The sequence below is a fragment of the Vigna umbellata genome, chromosome 1 (assembly GCF_029865625.1).
Source record: "Vigna umbellata cultivar VRB3 chromosome 1, Vumbellata_1.0, whole genome shotgun sequence".
Classification (NCBI taxonomy): domain Eukaryota; kingdom Viridiplantae; phylum Streptophyta; class Magnoliopsida; order Fabales; family Fabaceae; genus Vigna; species Vigna umbellata.
In genome coordinates this window covers 39110699-39127758 of record NC_142165.1, presented here as the reverse complement: position 1 = coordinate 39127758, position 17060 = coordinate 39110699, and the positions used below count along the sequence as shown (strand labels likewise).

Genomic DNA, 17060 nt, shown 5'->3' with positions numbered 1-17060 from the left:
GTATTCTAAATAAAAATATGATGTATTAAAAGAAAAGAAAAAGTCCAACTATTTTTGTATCATAACATGATTTCCGAAAATAGTGAATCCAGATCTTTTGAGATTTCGGATAGCAATTATGGAACATTTAAGCTTAATTATAATTATCAGAACTATCATTAATTAGCATTGCTACAATGAAGTAAGTTACATTAGGGATTATTCTTCAGAGTTAAGAACTCATGACCTGACTGATAGACTTAGGTAAAGTTTGGCTTCTCCTCAAACAACATTAAGGATGTTTTGTTTATTTGCTCCCTTGTACCTTTATATTTTTTTCATGTCTAGTTCTTATACTTAGAAATTATTTATTTTAGTTTTAAGTTTTAAAATTTACTCTTTTAATATTTGTTAAGTTTGGTTCAAGATCTATGCAAACTCTGTCATGTTTATCAGTTTGATAGAACGTTTACAATAATTACAGAACTGCTATGCTACTACTGTTTCTACACATTCACAAAATTTTATCACTTTTTTTTCGAGGGAAAACTCCTTTAATTGATCAATGAACAAGCCAAGGAAGTTGAAGCAAAGGATTTACACAAGAAGTCCTTCATCAAGCTTACATGCCATTCCACGCAGCTCAGATATTTTGGTTTGCGATAAAGATATATGAACTAATTCTAACATCTAAGTAAAGGTATGCTTACAAAAAAGTAGAAAAGAATGTCCAAGAATTTCTGCCCGACACAAATGAAGAAAAATGAACATGCATCATGGAGTTTCATCAATGGTCTCCAGCGCTGGTCTCCAAGATCTCTGTTTGGAGTACCTTTCAACTGGTTCTGCCTCCCTTACCACCTGATTCGCAGCTTCTAATCTCTTAAGCTCCGAAGGGAACATGCAAAATTCACTGAAAACTGGAAAAATCTTTCCCAGGTTGTTAAAGCTTGCATGCTTGGTTGCCCTTGATGCTTTGTAATTAAGAGAGCTCATTTCTTCATGGGTTAGAACAGAGTAGAGAAGCTCCATTGGTAGAAGGAAGTAAAATTTGCGCCTTTCGAGTTCCTCATCAGCTAGGAGCCCTTGAATGCGGTGTCCCACTTTGAGGTAGGTAGAGTCACAAACAAACTGTCCAGGGTATTCTAGCATCAGTTCTGCAGCTCTGATTGGTTTTGTGTAGGACTCTAACCTCCCATCCAAGAACAACACCTTGAAGACCCCATTGGCTGTCAAGGAAGGTGTGCAAGAAGCTGCGTTGCCCATTTCTGAGAAAGACAGAAGGGTTTCAAAATTGGTAGTACTTGGTATTTTAACTTTGAAATGTCAGAGTATTTATCAGGGAAGCTACCTGGTTGTTAAGAAAGAAAGAAAGAAAAATGGCTGATTGTCGTTTTCTGCCTCAAGGTCCATGGTTGGGTAATCAGTTAGCATATCTTTATTTCGATATTCTGATTTTAATATTTTGGTACTGAAGTTTGTCCTAAGTGTTGTTATATCTTTATAACTAAGTTTCCCATCTGGCAGAGGCTTAGTTTTATGCAGGTACGAAATTAAGAGAAAGTGGGCGTGTCTTTGGGCATATAATCTATTTGCCCCTTGTGTTAAAGATCATCTTTTTTAATTAAAGCCACAGATGAAGGAAATAGGCCAACCTGGAAAATTTTGGCCTATTTTAACTTCGATATGTGGAAAATTGACGCACATAACTTTCCAGTTTGTTTAATTTTGTATTTGTTAGGGTCTATTTGTGGAGAGAAGTGGAGACTAGTTTATTGCAGTGCACATGGGGAGGGATGGAGAAAAAGCTACGGGATTTAGATAACCTCACTCAAGGACACTACCAAACTAATGATTAGATATGGTACCGTGTAATTTTATTTTATTTTATACCATTTATAAAGGATTCACCTGATATCTGCTAATGTCTACACATGCAGTTTGTTTTGGTTGATATGAAAAGAGCATCTGCATTTGAGGGCAAACGTCAAATCTCTTGGTATCCAGTCACCATCCAATGCTAGCTTGCACTATATTCCCATCAACTCATTATATTAATTGCCTCAACATTTCTCTTTTGCTCACTTTTACTCACACAGCTAATTAGATGAACAGTCTCTGTTTTGTCAAATCTTAAAGAACAGCTGAAAGAAAATCAACCAATTTTTCGTTTGATAGCTTCTTAGTTTTCTTGGAGTGTCAGGATCTAATTTTAAGATGTTTTCTTGTAATAAACCTGTTGGGAGAGTAGTTGGCGAAAACCAAATTCACAGGGTGTAAAATTTGATTGAAAAAGATAGGTAAAACAGGTATAAGTATTAAATTTGCCTGCTGAATTAACAAATGAAGAATCTTAAGTAGGACAACTAAATGATTGGCCCATAATTAGTTGTCATAGGGGTTGAATGTACATTGAATGTTTTATCTGATGGGTTTTCTGCTTGTTTCCTATCCAACAAAAGGAATGATTGGCAAGCAGCGGTTCGGTTGTTGCTTAGATGGTTGACATCAGCCACAACATAAAAACACAGACTTCACAAATGTTAAACTGCTTGCTCTCTTTCCTAATTTCTTCTAGAACCCAATATTTGTCTACGATCATAATATGAAATGCAGAACATGGAAAAATGAAGTAATGGGAAAGCAAAAAGATAAAGAAAAGGAATTTAAATTACTTACAGATATACTTCTATATTTTGTACTTTTTATAGGCACTGAGTATATATGTTCATGCACAGGCAAATTGGTTCCAGCTCCAACTCATACAACTTAAAGATCTCTGGCCAGTTAACACCAGCTGTTTGCTTTGCACCAAAAGAAAATCAACAATAATCATAAAGACCCCTTTTTTCTGTTTGCTAGCTCAACAGTAGCAACTTTTGGTGCCCAAAAGGGTTGTATCGTAGAGATATTTTATTAATTAAATCCGTAAAATGTTTTTAAAATTAATACATACGTATATAATAGTGATAATTGTATGATTAGTTTCTATCAGTGGTCAAGGTAAAAAAAAAAAACCACGACATTGGGCTAGGCGATAAAAAATATCTTTTATACTATATATACTGGTTTGTGGTGTTTAAAGCAGTGAGTGGGACCACACCAATGAGTAAGGGACACGTATGGTGGAACAGGGATTAACGACACGTTGGGACGTTGAACTCGAATAACCTCATCTCCAACGCGTTAACGTTCTCCACTCATCACTGCCGTTGGTTCTTCTTCTTCTTCGTCTTACACAGGTAAATGTTCATGTTTGTACTTATCACTTCTTTAGAACGCTCGGCAAGGTTTTATGTTTTCAAAGCTTGCTAATTGCTGCGTCAGCTGATTGCTCTTCTCTTCAGGGATGGCTTATGTTCAGTATGGAAATGCAAATTGCAACTCTTTATTCCAAAAGTTTGCAATTTTCCATGTTGGTACTTCTGCTTTGCCATTCTTCCAGCCGGGGGTAAACTCTTGTACAATTTTTAACAGAGGTACGTTAATTACTCAACTGCTTCTGTAATTTGTGTTGGCTTCATTGCAATACGATGCATCTTTTCTTCCCTGAAAATTGCAATTATTTTTTAACGTAGTATGTTCGTATTTCTCTGTGCTAACTGTCCATGAACAGTAATTCCCCTGTGCTTAAACGGAAAGAGGAGTTTTGCTTTGTCAGAAAATAGAGTTAATTGCAAGTTGCCAAAGAAAGAGAGATTCTGTATCCCTACAAGTAGAAATTCTTCCAACCCTAGTGGAAGTACGGATGAACCCTCTAAAGAGAAAGAGGTAAGTATGAGTTTAGACTATGAAACTTGAAATCTACCGGCCAATGGAGATTTTATTTGGCTGGAGTGTGCTATCAGAATTATATTTTTAACTATGAAACTTGAAAGAAGTTAAGGATAATAAAACACGGTTGCAAAACCCAAATATATGTGCTATGTTTTTGCTTTTTTTTTTTAGTTAATCCTAAGTTCGAATGTCTAATATGGTATCAAAATCTACTATAATGAGGTTATGATATTTTATGCTGATGTCTTCTGAAAATTATGACCAGTCAAGTGGTAATTAATGAACATTTAGTGATTTGGTTGTGGAAATGGGTTCAATAAACGGAAAGTAGAAAGAATGCTCGTGTGGTATTTGTCTGATTTATACTTAACTACTCTTCTGCTTGCTTTATCAGCCGTGCCATCTCAAGCATTTAACAAAATGAGACACCTGATGGTTATTTTCTTTATGATGTTACAGAAGACACCATTTGGATATACAAGGAAAGATGTCCTGTTAATTGGAGTTGGGGTTACTTTACTTGGCATTGGCTTAAAAAGTGGATTAGAGGTACCTTGCTTTTTTCTTATTCAACATCTTTTTGTTTTGTTTTTTACTATTTTTTGTACTTCAACATCTTTTTACTCAGCTCATTCCAATTCATAATTGAGAAAGTACGTATCCTGGAGATTACTAACAAATGGTTCAGGTTCCTTGTAAATAAAGAAGTGTACCTACTTTGAATTGCTTTTGCCAATGATGCAATGGATAACATATAGGCACTTATGTACTAGGGTTAATTCACGCAATTGTTCTTGGATAATTTTTGCAGTTTGCTGGAGTTGATTCACTACAAGCAGGAAATGTGGTTCAGCTAGTGCTAGTTTTGGGCCTCACAGTTGGGTGGATCTTCACATATGTGTTCAGAGTTTCAAACAAGGAAATGACATATGCACAACAATTACGTGACTATGAAAGTAAAGTAATGGAGGTACAACAATCTTAACAGTGTTGCTTTTTGTGCCAAATCTGCGAAAATAATTACTTTTTGGTTGACCAAAAGAATTGAAGTGCGTGTTTGGGTATTGAATATGATATTTTTTGATGAAATTTTAACTTTTTCTAATCTTTTTCAACCATCTTCAAATTTGGTTAAAGGCATCATATCTAGTTGTATGATATCATAACATAACCTTTTTGTTTTTAAGAAAATACGAAAGAGATCATTAGTCCTTAAATTGTGAAAATGGATGACTTTAAAAAATATGCAATGACAATATATTGGTGCCGTTACATAAGCTAGCTATAAACAAAACAGTGTCCCCTAGAATATTTACAGTTACATGACATGGCCAAAGTTCAGATAAATATAAGTTGTAAGGATCCATGACTTTATTCTAAACGTTTCACGCAGTATGATAAAATAATACTTCTACTTTCCTCTTTTCCTGAGCTTTTGAGAGACTGAGAGTCTGAAACATTCAGGTGTCCTGAAAAAAATGTATAGTTAAAACAATTTTGCATCAAATGTTTTATGCTTTGTGTAGAACATTTTGTTGAATTGCACTGGTCGTATGATATCTTTTTAGTTGTCGGGGCACTGTTTTTCATAATGTCTTGGACTAAATATGAGTTGTAAGGATCCATGACTATTCAAAACGTTTCACGCAGTATGATAAAATAATACTTCTACTTTCCTCTTTTCATGAGCTTTTGAGAGACTGAATCTGAAACATTCAGGTGTCCTGAAAAAAATGTATAGTGAAAACAATCTTGCATCAAATGTTTTATGCTTTGTGTAGAACATTTTGTTGAATTGCACTGGTCATATGATATCTTTTTAGTTGTCGGGGGAACTGTTCTTCATAATGTCTAGGACTAAATGAGATGTAAGGATCCATGACTTTATTCAAAACGTTTCACGCAGTATGATAAAATATTACTTCTATTTTCCTCTTTTCATGAGCTTTTGAGAGACTGAGAGTCTGAAACATTCATGTGTCCCGAAAAAAATGTATCGTGAAAACAATCTTTCTAAACATGGCTGAAGCTTGAAAATTTCGTCTGCCACAGGCTGAGGTTAAAAATCTTTCATATTGTTTCTGAATATGACATAACACTGAATAATTTTGCCTCTGTTGAATCTGCAGAAGCGTTTAGAGTCCCTAACAGAAGCAGAGCTACAAGCACTGCTTGAAGAAGTTGAGGAAGAGAAGAGACGCTAGCTAGTGGTGCGCAGGTGAACAGAAGTAGCTTGTTTGTATATATATATACACTGAAATTTTGCCAAACTCATTGAAACAGAAATTTGAATCTATATGGAAATGGAAACTAGTTCAGAGAGGTTTTAGCTATGTTTTCTTCAGTTTACTCACGGACAAAGGGACGAGAGTTCAAAATTCTTAAGATGGTAATGCTTTTAAAATCCATATATTTTGTGACTTTTTCTGTGATTTTGTGACTCATTAAATGTCTTTCTGTGATTTTTTCTTCCTCCATTTTGGAGACCAGTGTTTATAATAGAAGTCATAAACGAGGAAAATTGTGTTTCTGATACTGATAAAGATCATGGAAAGTGGTAGAGTTGACAATCGTAATCGTGGATAAAGCTATCATTTGATGTTTCTTAATCATTGAAACATGAAATTGGATGGAAATGACGGTGGGTAATCTATACACTTTTTCTTTTCAATTTTTAAAATAAAATAAATATAAAATCAGACAAATAAGTATTTCCATCATTCTCATTTTATATTATTTCCTATGTTTCGTTCTTATCGAAGATATAAGCGTAAATGTTTGAATGTTACTCTTCATGCAGACATTTCACGTAACCTGCAGGGATGGGGCGAACTTGTTTTTTTAACAGCTAATGCTGATAAGGTTGATCACTTTAACTTATTTAATTAATACGAAAGCTATATTGTTAAATTCACACATTTAATTTTGGAAAATTCTCTGTTTCTTTTTATAATGTTTTTCTATTTTTTTTCTTGGATTGATTATTTATTAATTAAAATAAAATAGATACATTATTTTGATATATATTCTTTGTATGTATTATTTTATCGCTAAAATAATCATAATGAGCTATTATTTCCTTTTTTTTCATAATCTTTTCTCGAAAGAATTCACTTATTTTAATATATTATTTACTTTTTACATTCATTATAACTCTTTGATATTTTTTCAACAGAGTGAGCGAGTCTCTTTTTCTATTAAATAATAAATTATAATTTTCAAATTAAAGTAACCATTAATTAATATGGTAAATTAATTATGGACACTTTAAATATATAGAAATATAGATGTTGAAACGAATTGATTCGAAGGGAGATTACTCTTAATTGCGATGTCAATATATCTTGATCATTATGTATAAGATTTGGTATTGGAGAGTTTGATATATACGTCATTCTCTACGAATTAGAACATAATGGACGTATGTTGATAGTTTAAGGGGGTGATTACTTGAGAAAAGTAAGAAACTTAATTAATAAGAGATAAAAGCAATAAATTAATATCCAATATTTTCTCCCGAATAATAAAATAGGATTTAAACATCTAGATGCAGACACGTGTCATCTAGATGAAGACACGTGTCATTTTGATCTCAGTAGTATTAGTAATATTATTACTAGTTTGAAAACTTCTCCATATTCAAACACCAAACCCAATCATTACAATGCACTACTAACCTCAAGTAATTGCCCTTCTTTCTGTCACTAAACACGAAATGATTACTACATTGAATTTTTAAAAATATATATATATATATATAAGAATTGAAAACGTCACCTTCTCTCTCTCTCTGTCCCTAACGCTTCATCCGTACTCATGGCCGTTTTTCGTTCGTCCATTCCTCCCAATCCCAAACCACCCTTCTATTTGTCCATCCTCTGAATTTCCATATCCATCTCCATATTCTCTTTCTAGATATTCTTCTCCATTTTCTTGTTGTGCGAATATCTCAATTTGTTCCTTTCGTTTTTCTTTTCGTTTTGTTTTCCCATGGAGTCGGCGAACGGTGCTGGCTTCGCTCTAAAAACCCTAATTGGGGTGTGAAATTCTTGAGAGGCAAACTCATCGGTGGAGAATGACGATTGTGACCGGAGATCGGTACCTGGTGAAGTTGGTGGAGTTCGTGGAGGAGCAAGCCGGTCCTCTCATCGAAGAAACCAAGGTCTTGAAGATGAATCCGGCGGGCCTCCACTACGTGCAATCGAGGTTAGAGGCGCTGCACGAGGTCGAGAACCTCCTCGCTGGCGCTCCGGTGGACTACCTGAGAGCGTACGTGTCCGACCTCGGCGACCACCGCGCCCTGGAGCAGCTCCGGCGGATCCTGCGCCTCCTCACCTCGCTCAAAATATTTTCTGTGCTGCCTCATCCTATTAGGGATCCCACGCCCTTGTCCTTCTTGCCTTTTGGGCGCTTGAAGGCTCTGGAGCTCAGGGGTTGTGACTTGTCCACTTCCGCCGCCAAAGGCCTTCTTGAGCTCAGGCACACGCTTGAGAAGATCATTTGTCATAACTCTACTGTGAGTCTATTTATGGAGTTCTCACAATTGTTTTAGTTGCTTTCTTTCTTCTCTATTAAGTGAGTGTTAAAAATTGTGTCCGTGTTTTCAGAATGCTCTGCGGCATGTGTTTGCTAGCAGGATAAAAGAGGTGAAGAATTCTCCTCAGTGGAACCGCCTGTCGTTTGTGTCATGTGCGTGTAATGGCTTGGTTCTCATGGACGAGTCTCTGCAGCTTCTTCCTGCGGTTGAAACACTAGACCTTAGCAGGAACAAGTTTGCAAAGGTGGATAATCTACAGAAGTGTACCAAATTGAAGCATTTGGATCTTGGTTTCAATCACTTGAGAACATTTGCACCCTTCACCCGGGTACATGGATATAATATTTGTTTTTTCCTTACATGGTCTTTTGCAATTGCATCCATAGTATGTGCTGGACCTTGTTTGTCTTGGGGGAAAATCTTTTTGCTGCTTATTGCATGTTGGGAAATTATAGTTTTCGATTTAGTTGACTGTATAGTGTTGTTGGGAAACCAGAGTTTCTTTCATTGGGTTATTTTCCTGAATCTGAAGTCATCTTTCAATTTCCGTTCTACCAATTGTAGAAGTTTCTTTTGGAAAAGTAAACGGTCCATTCATGACATTGTTGTGAATAAAGCGATCGGAATAAAAAATTCTATTTTTGTTATTCTATTAGCTTGAATCTGCCTCTCCACAATCAACATTTAATAGAGCATGGTAGTATGAAATTTTAAACACTGTGAACATGAATATCAATACTTTATTCTTCCTTTCTTGGTTGTGATAAGATTTTTCCTTCAGCAAACTTGATTGAAAATATTAGTCACCTTAGATATTGTTTTCTTTTCGATAAGGTGTTAAAAGGATTTCAACTATTAGGTTAAGGGAGAGGTGTGTCTTTGCTTCATTTAGAGAACCTGGGTTTCAAGTGATGGGATCCCAAGTGGAGTTGATTTGGTTTGGTTTTCAAAATTCTAGCTGACTCATGCACTTATTGTGTGATTGAAAATGGAAGTATTAAGCTTCTTTTAATCTTGCAATGAGAAATACGGTGTGAAAATCACTGAAATTAGAGTGGTGTGTGATTCTAGTTTTGCTTGGATGAATTTCTGTTTTCAATATTCGAGGGTTATTCTGGATGTTCCTTGCACTATTGTGTCCCCTAACTTCGAGTATGAATCTTCTCTTAGAAATTAGTTTTAGGGCCTAATGCAACCTTATAAAGTTGGCTGTATGCTGAGGATTTTCCAAGCTTTATGAAGTATTTTAAAACCAAATCTGCATTTGAAGTGGGACTAAACCACCACCGTTGAGGTTGCAATACAGCCTCCAAAGAGGCAACATCTAAGATGGACTGAGGGTAACCATAATTAAGTCAGTTTTCCAACCTTCCCCCTCAGACCCTAGGATTCTGCCTGGAATGTGGCTAATACAGGAGTACCGGTAATACTAGAGTTACCATCATGTATGTTGTATTGGTCATTTCCATGTTGATCAGACCATGCGGAAATGTATGTGTATATTCTTAAATGCCACATACTTGCCAGGGTAGATCCCTAAAAGTAGTTTATGTTCCCAACTTCCCGTGCTATATTTGTTGAGCGTGCTTCTTTTTGTGCTCTCACTAATTTTGGTGAACTATTTGTAAAGAAAAACTAAGTTTTCTTTACTTGCTTACAGATTTCAATGACATGATCCTTAAATGAAATGAGAGCAAATTTTTCGTAGAAAAGTTATTAATATCTTTCTGTTATAGTTGTATGCCTTCATTTAAGGATTTGCTCTGGAGACCTATATACAATTTTGTTGAACCGTGCAGGTTTCCCCTCAAATTGTTAAACTAGTTTTGAGGAACAATGCTCTAACTACTTTGCGTGGAATTGAGAATTTGAAGTCACTTGAAGGACTTGATCTTTCCTACAATATTGTTTCCAATTTTTCAGAGCTAGAGTTTGTTGCGGGCCTTCCATATCTTCAAAGCTTGTGGTTAGAAGGAAATCCTTTGTGTTGTGCTCGATGGTATAGAGCACATGTATTCAGCTTTTTTGCCTTCCCAGAAAGGGTAAGTCATATTGTTCACTACTCAGCTGATCTAGCTATCTGTCTTCATCTTTGTCTATTTGTTTGTCCATGTGTGCTTGTCGGTGTTGTGTGGCATGGTTTTTATTTAATTGTACCTCAATGTCACTTGCAGAGTTCATTTAATTTCTTTGTAATATCATCTTCATCTTTGTTATTTTTATCTGAATCTTTTACTCTCTTATTTCTAAACACACATCTGGTCTTCTGTGTTAATCAGCTGAAGTTAGATGAGAAAGAAATTAACACTAGTGATTTTTGGAAGAGACAAATAATTATTGCCAGTATGCATAAGCAACCTGCCAGTTTTGGGATTTATGTACCTGCAAAGGATGAGGCTGTAGTTGAAGGTGCCAATATCAGAAGGGTATGTAATTAGTGAAGCTGCGTATATATTCATATAAAATGAAAAACATTTATTTATTATGTACCTTGAATTTGTTGCTAACTATTCTCATTTGTCGAAAATTAAATTTGAAAATCCAATTTCATCTGTACATTTATCTATAATATTGTGAAAAATCTAATACTTTTCATTTTGATCAGCATTAGATATTATTATGATATTATTCTTGATTTAAACAGAGAAAGGCCTGTCGTCTTGTCAGTATCAGAAATGAAGAAGAGACCACTAGCATATATTCTGAGGAAGATTCTGTCTCTTGTGCAAATGATATTATTCAAAGTAGAGAGGATCCTGATTTATCTGACAATGAACCTGAAATAGTAGATTTGATAAATAGAATTGAACATATGAAGAAAGAGCGTTCTATTAATTGGTTGAGGGATTTTAAAGACTGGATGGGTATTCCTTCTGACAAATCAGTGCAGACTATGAAAGAAGGCAGCACTACACTGCATCATCAGAAGGGAAATTACATCAGAAACAAGACAAATCCTGAGCAGTCTGGTGAAGTCTCTAGATATGCTTCAGACTCTGTTCTAGCCTCAGGGGATGACAGTAGCATGAATATTTTAGAATCTGATAGTTCTTTTGTAGATACATCTGCTAGTTTTCATAGGCAACAACACTTTGACTATAGAGGTTTGCTTGGTAATGCCAGTGGGGCCTCACTTTTTGACTCGGGAGGAGTGGACATGGAGAAGCTTAAATCCTCAATTGAGGGCATTGATAGTTCACTTTCACAAACTAGAAGTTCTCATGCTGACACCCTGACCACAGAAGGGGCACAAAGAATGACTGAAAATTTCAACATCTCACCATTGACTATTATTCATGATATATCTGGGTCTCAGTCATCTGCTTGCCCAGCATCTCCTCCTCATTTTCAAGAAGACCTTCTTCATCGAAGGCAACACCTGGTGGAAGAAATTTTGCAGCTGTCTACAGATTCCTTTTCAGTAGCATCTTCTGATAGTAACACGAGCTGTAGTGAAGTTGATTGTGGTGAATTTGAGCCATCAGTTTCAGAAGTTGATAATCCCCAATGTAAAACTTATGTGGATGGTGTTGGTAGTCATTTATCTCAAAGTCAGCTTAAGGAAAAGTTTTGCAACCCAAGACAAGGAAATCTTGAAAGAGAAAATGGAATTTCTTCATGTAGTTCCTCCTGTGATCAAACTTCTAAGCAGCATGCGATTGATTTTGCTGAGAATACACTTTGTGCTAGCCAAGACACTTGTTTGTTGGAGAAAAGAAAAATCAGAAAGAAAGCCAAGAAGAGAATTATTTCAGTACTAGAAGAGAAATTAGATGGCAATGCTTCTCATGATACACAAGAGAAGATAAGTCAGGGACATATTTCTACAAATCTAAAGCAAGAATTGGACCTTAATGATTTTACTGAATTTTCTGTGCATAATTACTCTACCCAAGAGATTGATGATTTTATAGTGACATATTTCAATACAACTATTGCTGATTCTGAAGCCAGTGAGGTCTGTAGTCATTGTATGCGCTGTAATTGTGTCCTTCAGAGGGAGACAAACTATAAAGAAAGGTAATTATCAATCAGTTTAATTCACCAGCATTTGTGTGAATTTACTGGGATGAATCAAATGAATGGTATCCTGATTTATCTTAAGCAATTTTGTTTGTTTGGGTCTCTAATTATTTACATAATTATTTTTGGATCACTAGTCAATCATTATTTTTATTTTTCGTATTAATTTTTTTTTTGGGAACTATCTCATCTGAAAAATGAAAGTACCATATGCTCACTTTGCCATTTCATTCTAATCTTTCCAATACATCAACATCAACCAGCTGGTGCTTTCTTATGGTTTGCTGTTGATTACATTAATCAGTGTCTCTTAGGAGTTGTAAAATATCTGGATCCGTCTTAACTGGCATCCTTCCCTCCATTGTTTAAGTCGAAAACCTCCCCATGTTATCTGTCCTAAAACTTTGTTTATGCATAAGGGGGAAGAGTGAAGTAAAATGGTCAAAAGTGTTTAACTTCATTTATATTTATTATAAAAATATTTTATGCTCCTGAGACAGAAAATGAGGCCTTTTGTCCAGGCCAAGCACAAACCCTGCCTCCACCACCATATAGAACCCAGGTTGTCAAACTTGGAAGTGTATTTAAACTCGTGGAGCTTTTGTAGACTTGACTCATAATTTGTAATCTCATAAGAGTTTACCTAATATAAATGACATATATACTTGAACATAATACACTTAACATTCAACATTTTAACTCCATACAAAAGCAAAGTAGCAAACTAATGACAGATCAGACCCACTGATATCAGACATTGTGAATAACAGAGAGAGCAAGAGTGCAGCAAATGGAGATTAATAGTTATATGTATAGGGATAATTATAATATATAAACATATCACATCAAGGAGCATAACACTGAATGAGCTGATGAAAAAGAGAATGGTACAAAAAGTATCAAATTTATTACTAATAAGTCAATAAACAATGGCCTCACTTAAGCTGACTGGACCACTATGACAGAGGAAGGAGCTTTCGCCTTTCACCAAAGCCAAAGGAAGGTGTAGAAGAGGCAATATTGATATAGTTGAGGGAGACGTGTGACTTTAAACGGATGATGAAATGAGCAAGAGAATAGGCAAGTTAGAGACATGACAATTTTTGATAAAAAATGTCTTAGATTGCGGGAAGTCACACCCCTTTCTAGTAGTTTTGATAAAAAAGGACGTGATATTTTCCAAAATAAACACTTTTTGTATGATTATTATTTGTAGTATGTATGCTAAAATTTCTGCACATTCCTGAAATGGGGTGTTTAATTTTTTTTCCCTGTATGTAGTGAAGTTGCAGTGTTACTGAGCAGCCAAAAGAAGCTCTATTTTCTACTGATCAACGTTGCTTCTGATGGGTCAGGTTAGGCCATGAACTTTTGTTTTTGTTGGCAACAGAAACTTTATTGTTCCTTTCATTTTTTATTAGATTCACTTGTCTCCTTCTGTCCATGTCTATAATGTTTGTAAAATTATGAATCTCCTTTTCTGCTCTAGGGGGTTAACGTTCGTCCCTAGTTTAAACTAGGGCTTTGTGTTTGTTAAAAAGAAGTTCCAGAGCATTTACAATATTCGACTGAAAACAGAGTTAATATGACATCAGTAAAAGTCAATTCATATGACAGCTACTACAGGGAACTTTAACTTTTTTACAGTTAAAATGTGCGTTTGATAATTTAGCACAATACAGTATCATTTCTCTCTTCATTTTGTTGTTTCTTTGAAGTTTATGTTAGTCTCTTTTGTTAATTTTATCTCTAAAGATGATTTAACTTCATCTTATGCAAACAAAACCTATTTTTTAACCTAATTTTTAATTAATCTCAAATAACAAATCATTTTTGTTAAACCAGAGCTTTCAATATTAATCATTTGGAACCAATTCTTCAACATTCTAAACCAAATGAGCCCTAAAAAAGGCTTAACTTTTAGTTCCTCTGAATGTTAAAAATGATACTTCATTCTTACCAAGTTACCAATATTTTTATCCATGTTTTGCAGCTTGAAAAATGAACACTCTTTTTAAATTTCCTTTATTGTTTTTTGAAAAAAAAAATGCATATTAATTCAACAAAATAGATCAATAAAGCTTTCTCTATTGGTTTTTATATTACTATTAAGACCCTCTCGGTATGCCATACAGGTACAATCTTGAATGTGTTGAGTTCCCACAATATTGAAGAAGTTTGTGAGGTGCAAGTAGGAATGGGACTTCAGGTGTTGAGGTTAGTGAACTTGTATACTTACGTTGACTTGAGAAACAACAGCTTGCTAAGTATAATTATTTTGGCCGTCAGGGTAAATTTTGAGAACGAAGAAACGTATCTTTTTGTCACAAGAAGCATTGAGAAATCAAGAGAATTACTATGCACCATACATGTGCTTGATTCAAGTGATGGAAATGATAGATGCTCAATAAGAAGGTGATTTACCTTTTATCTTAGATACGCACTCATTAAAAGGGTGTATGTCTTTATGACAGTATTGATATTATCAATTGCTCTACATATGTGATCTATGAATATGTTATGTTTTTTTATTTTATATTCTTCCTGTTATAATAGACGGATTGTGGAAATTTAAATGGCAGTTTGGAGCAGGTCCAGGTTGGGTTGTTTGACAAACAAGTATGTGGTGGTTCAAATGTGAGCATATATCAGTATGCAATGGTGCTCGTTTTTTGTAAAAACGGAAGTGGTAAGCTTCTGTCCAGTCATTTTATACAGTTCTTTTTTCTTTATATTCTATTCTAATGAGAATTACAGCGGTCAATTTATTTTTACGTCATGAACCTTTTTGGAGATTAATTTGCTCTATTATTATGTAAAAAGATGTCTTAAAACTATATGTGAAATTGCAAAAGATATTTTCATCAGATGGTAGGAAGTCGGAATAGTGTATATTGCACATTTAGTTGGATGATTGTGTGAAGCCACTTTTGACGGGAGTTTCCATCAATTTTATTTCAGTAGTATTACTTTGGGAAGGTTTCAGAAAAGCTGTTTTTCAATGGACAAAATCTTTTTAAAATGTCTTCAAAACGTTTTATTTTTAGTAACTAATAGTTTACAGATATTAAGCTATCCATCGTCTTAAACTTCCAGAGGAATCATGGCTGTCGAGATCACTCTTTGTGATTGGAGGGTATGTGCTTTTATGCATTGAAGATGTTAAGCAGCTGTACTCGTTTTCATCGGATGCATCCGTGTCTCCATATTTCAGAATTGATTCGTTTAGCTCCATTGCTGACATTACAGAGATGGTGAGTATACTTTTTTGGCCAAATGACATTGGAAGTACCCGACAATTAGAAACAAACAAAACCAGTGGATTTTTATCTCTTAATGTCATCCCAAAATCCTCCTTGTGAATGGAAGATGAGAAGAACATTTTTTTTACTGCGTAGATAATTTTCTACAATAAAATATATTTTACAATTATGATCCTCCGATAGATATCTTTGATGCCACCTTATAATGGTCATTGGCATGATATAAATTCTTATCACGTCATTACTAAAACAGTGACAGAAAACATTTTCAAAAAATCATAAAATTTATAAAGATGAAAGTGAGCAAGAAAATTGCTGAATTAAAATCAAATTTAGTGATATTCTTATATACTAAAAACAGATTTAAGCATTCCTAAATCTCTTCCCACTTATCATTTTGGTCCTGCTTACTCTTTGAACCCCCAATTATTGTCGCTTATTTTTGCTTGGCTTGTTTAATGTTATTCTTTACAGGTTATTGAGGGCGGTGGCAGCTACTGTGTGACTTTAAGTCTGACATGTCCTCTGGCAGAACTCCATCCATTTACCCAAATGAACCTCGAATCTGTCAATCACGAAAATACGGCTCCTAGCTCTCTTAAATTGAAGCTTCGGTGGTTCTCCAGAAATTACCTTGTGAAGTTTGTGTCATTGTTGAAGGCAATCCATGAAAAAAAAACGGGGTCACCTTTGGTAGTAAGATGCATATCGTAAATCATTTTTGCTGTGTTAGTTCATATTAATTTCATTCATTTTTGTTTTTTATTTTCATATTCTTTTTATGTCAATTAGTTTGTTTGCTTGGTGTGTTGAGTCTGCAATAGTTTCCTTCCCCTTCCTTATTCTTTGATTTGTGTCCACTCTGTGGCTGTTCTTTGTGTATAGAATTGTATAGTATAACACTAGACGTTATCATCCTGTTGTCTTGCTCCACCCCCCTCTCCCCTCATCCTAGATAGAAAAAAAGCGACGAGAAAATTTCCAATCTAAACTAGATTTGCTATACAACCTTCGACTCCATTTCCAGTGCATTAGTACTAAAGCTTCCTATTGATAATTAAAACACTTCCTTTTCGTTTCTTGTATGGACAGAGATGAAAATAACTATTAACATTGATTTGCTACTCAAGAAATTGCTGCAAGATCAGCTACATATTTGATAGCTAATAAACCACTTACACCTTAGGTCCTACTCATGATTACACATCTTTTGACTTGAACTTTGCTAGTGAAATTTGGGCTCCAAAATTTCATCAGCTGACCGATTAACAAGCTTCCTATTGTACTCATCGATTGCATATAAAATGGGTTTGTTGTGGAACAGAGTTCGGTTCCCCAGCATCGGCATTCATATCACTAGCATTAGAATAACAAAATCCGTAGGTTGAAGTGGATCTGAGCTCCTTCTGCATGAGGTCGTCATCCGCTTGCAGGATATACTTAAAATCTTTCCACAAAAAGACTAATATATTTTGAATTAT

At 35.0% G+C, this 17060-nt stretch overlaps 3 protein-coding genes across 6 annotated transcripts; 2 read left to right on the top strand and 1 right to left on the bottom strand.

The window, feature by feature from the left end:
* Nucleotides 1–575: 575 nt before the first annotated feature.
* LOC124843978 (uncharacterized) lies at nucleotides 576–2927 on the bottom strand. Its single transcript, XM_047320823.2, has 2 exons — nucleotides 2659–2927; nucleotides 576–1247 (listed from the first exon to the last, which is right to left on the bottom strand). Exon 2 carries the CDS (start codon nucleotides 1243–1245, stop codon nucleotides 754–756), a length of 492 nt encoding a protein of 163 aa, XP_047176779.1. The 5' UTR covers nucleotides 1246–1247; nucleotides 2659–2927; the 3' UTR covers nucleotides 576–753.
* Nucleotides 2928–3080: 153 nt separating this feature from the next.
* LOC124843976 (uncharacterized) lies at nucleotides 3081–6188 on the top strand. The gene is made up of 6 exons (XM_047320821.2): nucleotides 3081–3221; nucleotides 3327–3458; nucleotides 3596–3750; nucleotides 4216–4305; nucleotides 4568–4726; nucleotides 5886–6188. The coding sequence occupies exons 2-6, from the start codon at nucleotides 3329–3331 to the stop codon at nucleotides 5958–5960; spliced, it is 609 nt and encodes a 202-aa protein (XP_047176777.2). The 5' UTR covers nucleotides 3081–3221; nucleotides 3327–3328; the 3' UTR covers nucleotides 5961–6188.
* LOC124843992 (uncharacterized) lies at nucleotides 6005–16497 on the top strand. 4 transcript variants are annotated; one of them, XM_088102959.1, is made up of 12 exons: nucleotides 6005–6145; nucleotides 6247–6397; nucleotides 6557–6618; nucleotides 10093–10335; nucleotides 10573–10719; nucleotides 10938–12313; nucleotides 13598–13671; nucleotides 14452–14533; nucleotides 14606–14731; nucleotides 14899–15005; nucleotides 15413–15570; nucleotides 16054–16497. In XM_088102959.1, the coding sequence occupies exons 2-12, from the start codon at nucleotides 6376–6378 to the stop codon at nucleotides 16291–16293; spliced, it is 2637 nt and encodes an 878-aa protein (XP_087959085.1). In that variant the 5' UTR covers nucleotides 6005–6145; nucleotides 6247–6375; the 3' UTR covers nucleotides 16294–16497. The 4 variants fall into 4 exon arrangements, with proteins under 4 accessions (XP_087959085.1, XP_087959084.1, XP_087959082.1 ...); XM_088102956.1 differs by lacking the exon at nucleotides 6005–6145 and adding an exon at nucleotides 8364–8621 and having other exon boundaries at nucleotides 6294–6397; nucleotides 6557–8272; XM_088102957.1 differs by lacking the exons at nucleotides 6005–6145; nucleotides 6247–6397 and adding exons at nucleotides 7753–8272; nucleotides 8364–8621 and having other exon boundaries at nucleotides 6564–6618.
* The last annotated feature ends 563 nt before the right edge of the window (nucleotides 16498–17060 follow it).

Excerpts from the sequence above, each read along its gene's own strand:
- LOC124843978 (XM_047320823.2), bottom strand. The coding sequence starts at position 1,245 with ATGGGCAACGCAGCTTCTTGCACACCTTCCTTGACAGCCAATGGGGTC.
- LOC124843976 (XM_047320821.2), top strand. The coding sequence starts at position 3,329 with ATGGCTTATGTTCAGTATGGAAATGCAAATTGCAACTCTTTATTCCAA. Across the intron at positions 3,751-4,215 it reads AACCCTCTAAAGAGAAAGAG|AAGACACCATTTGGATATAC; the intron begins GTAAGTATGAGT and ends ATGATGTTACAG. Across the intron at positions 4,306-4,567 it reads GCTTAAAAAGTGGATTAGAG|TTTGCTGGAGTTGATTCACT; the intron begins GTACCTTGCTTT and ends TAATTTTTGCAG.
- LOC124843992 (XM_088102956.1), top strand. The coding sequence starts at position 7,832 with ATGACGATTGTGACCGGAGATCGGTACCTGGTGAAGTTGGTGGAGTTC. Across the intron at positions 14,732-14,898 it reads GATAGATGCTCAATAAGAAG|TTTGGAGCAGGTCCAGGTTG; the intron begins GTGATTTACCTT and ends TTTAAATGGCAG. Across the intron at positions 15,006-15,412 it reads TTTTTGTAAAAACGGAAGTG|AGGAATCATGGCTGTCGAGA; the intron begins GTAAGCTTCTGT and ends TTAAACTTCCAG.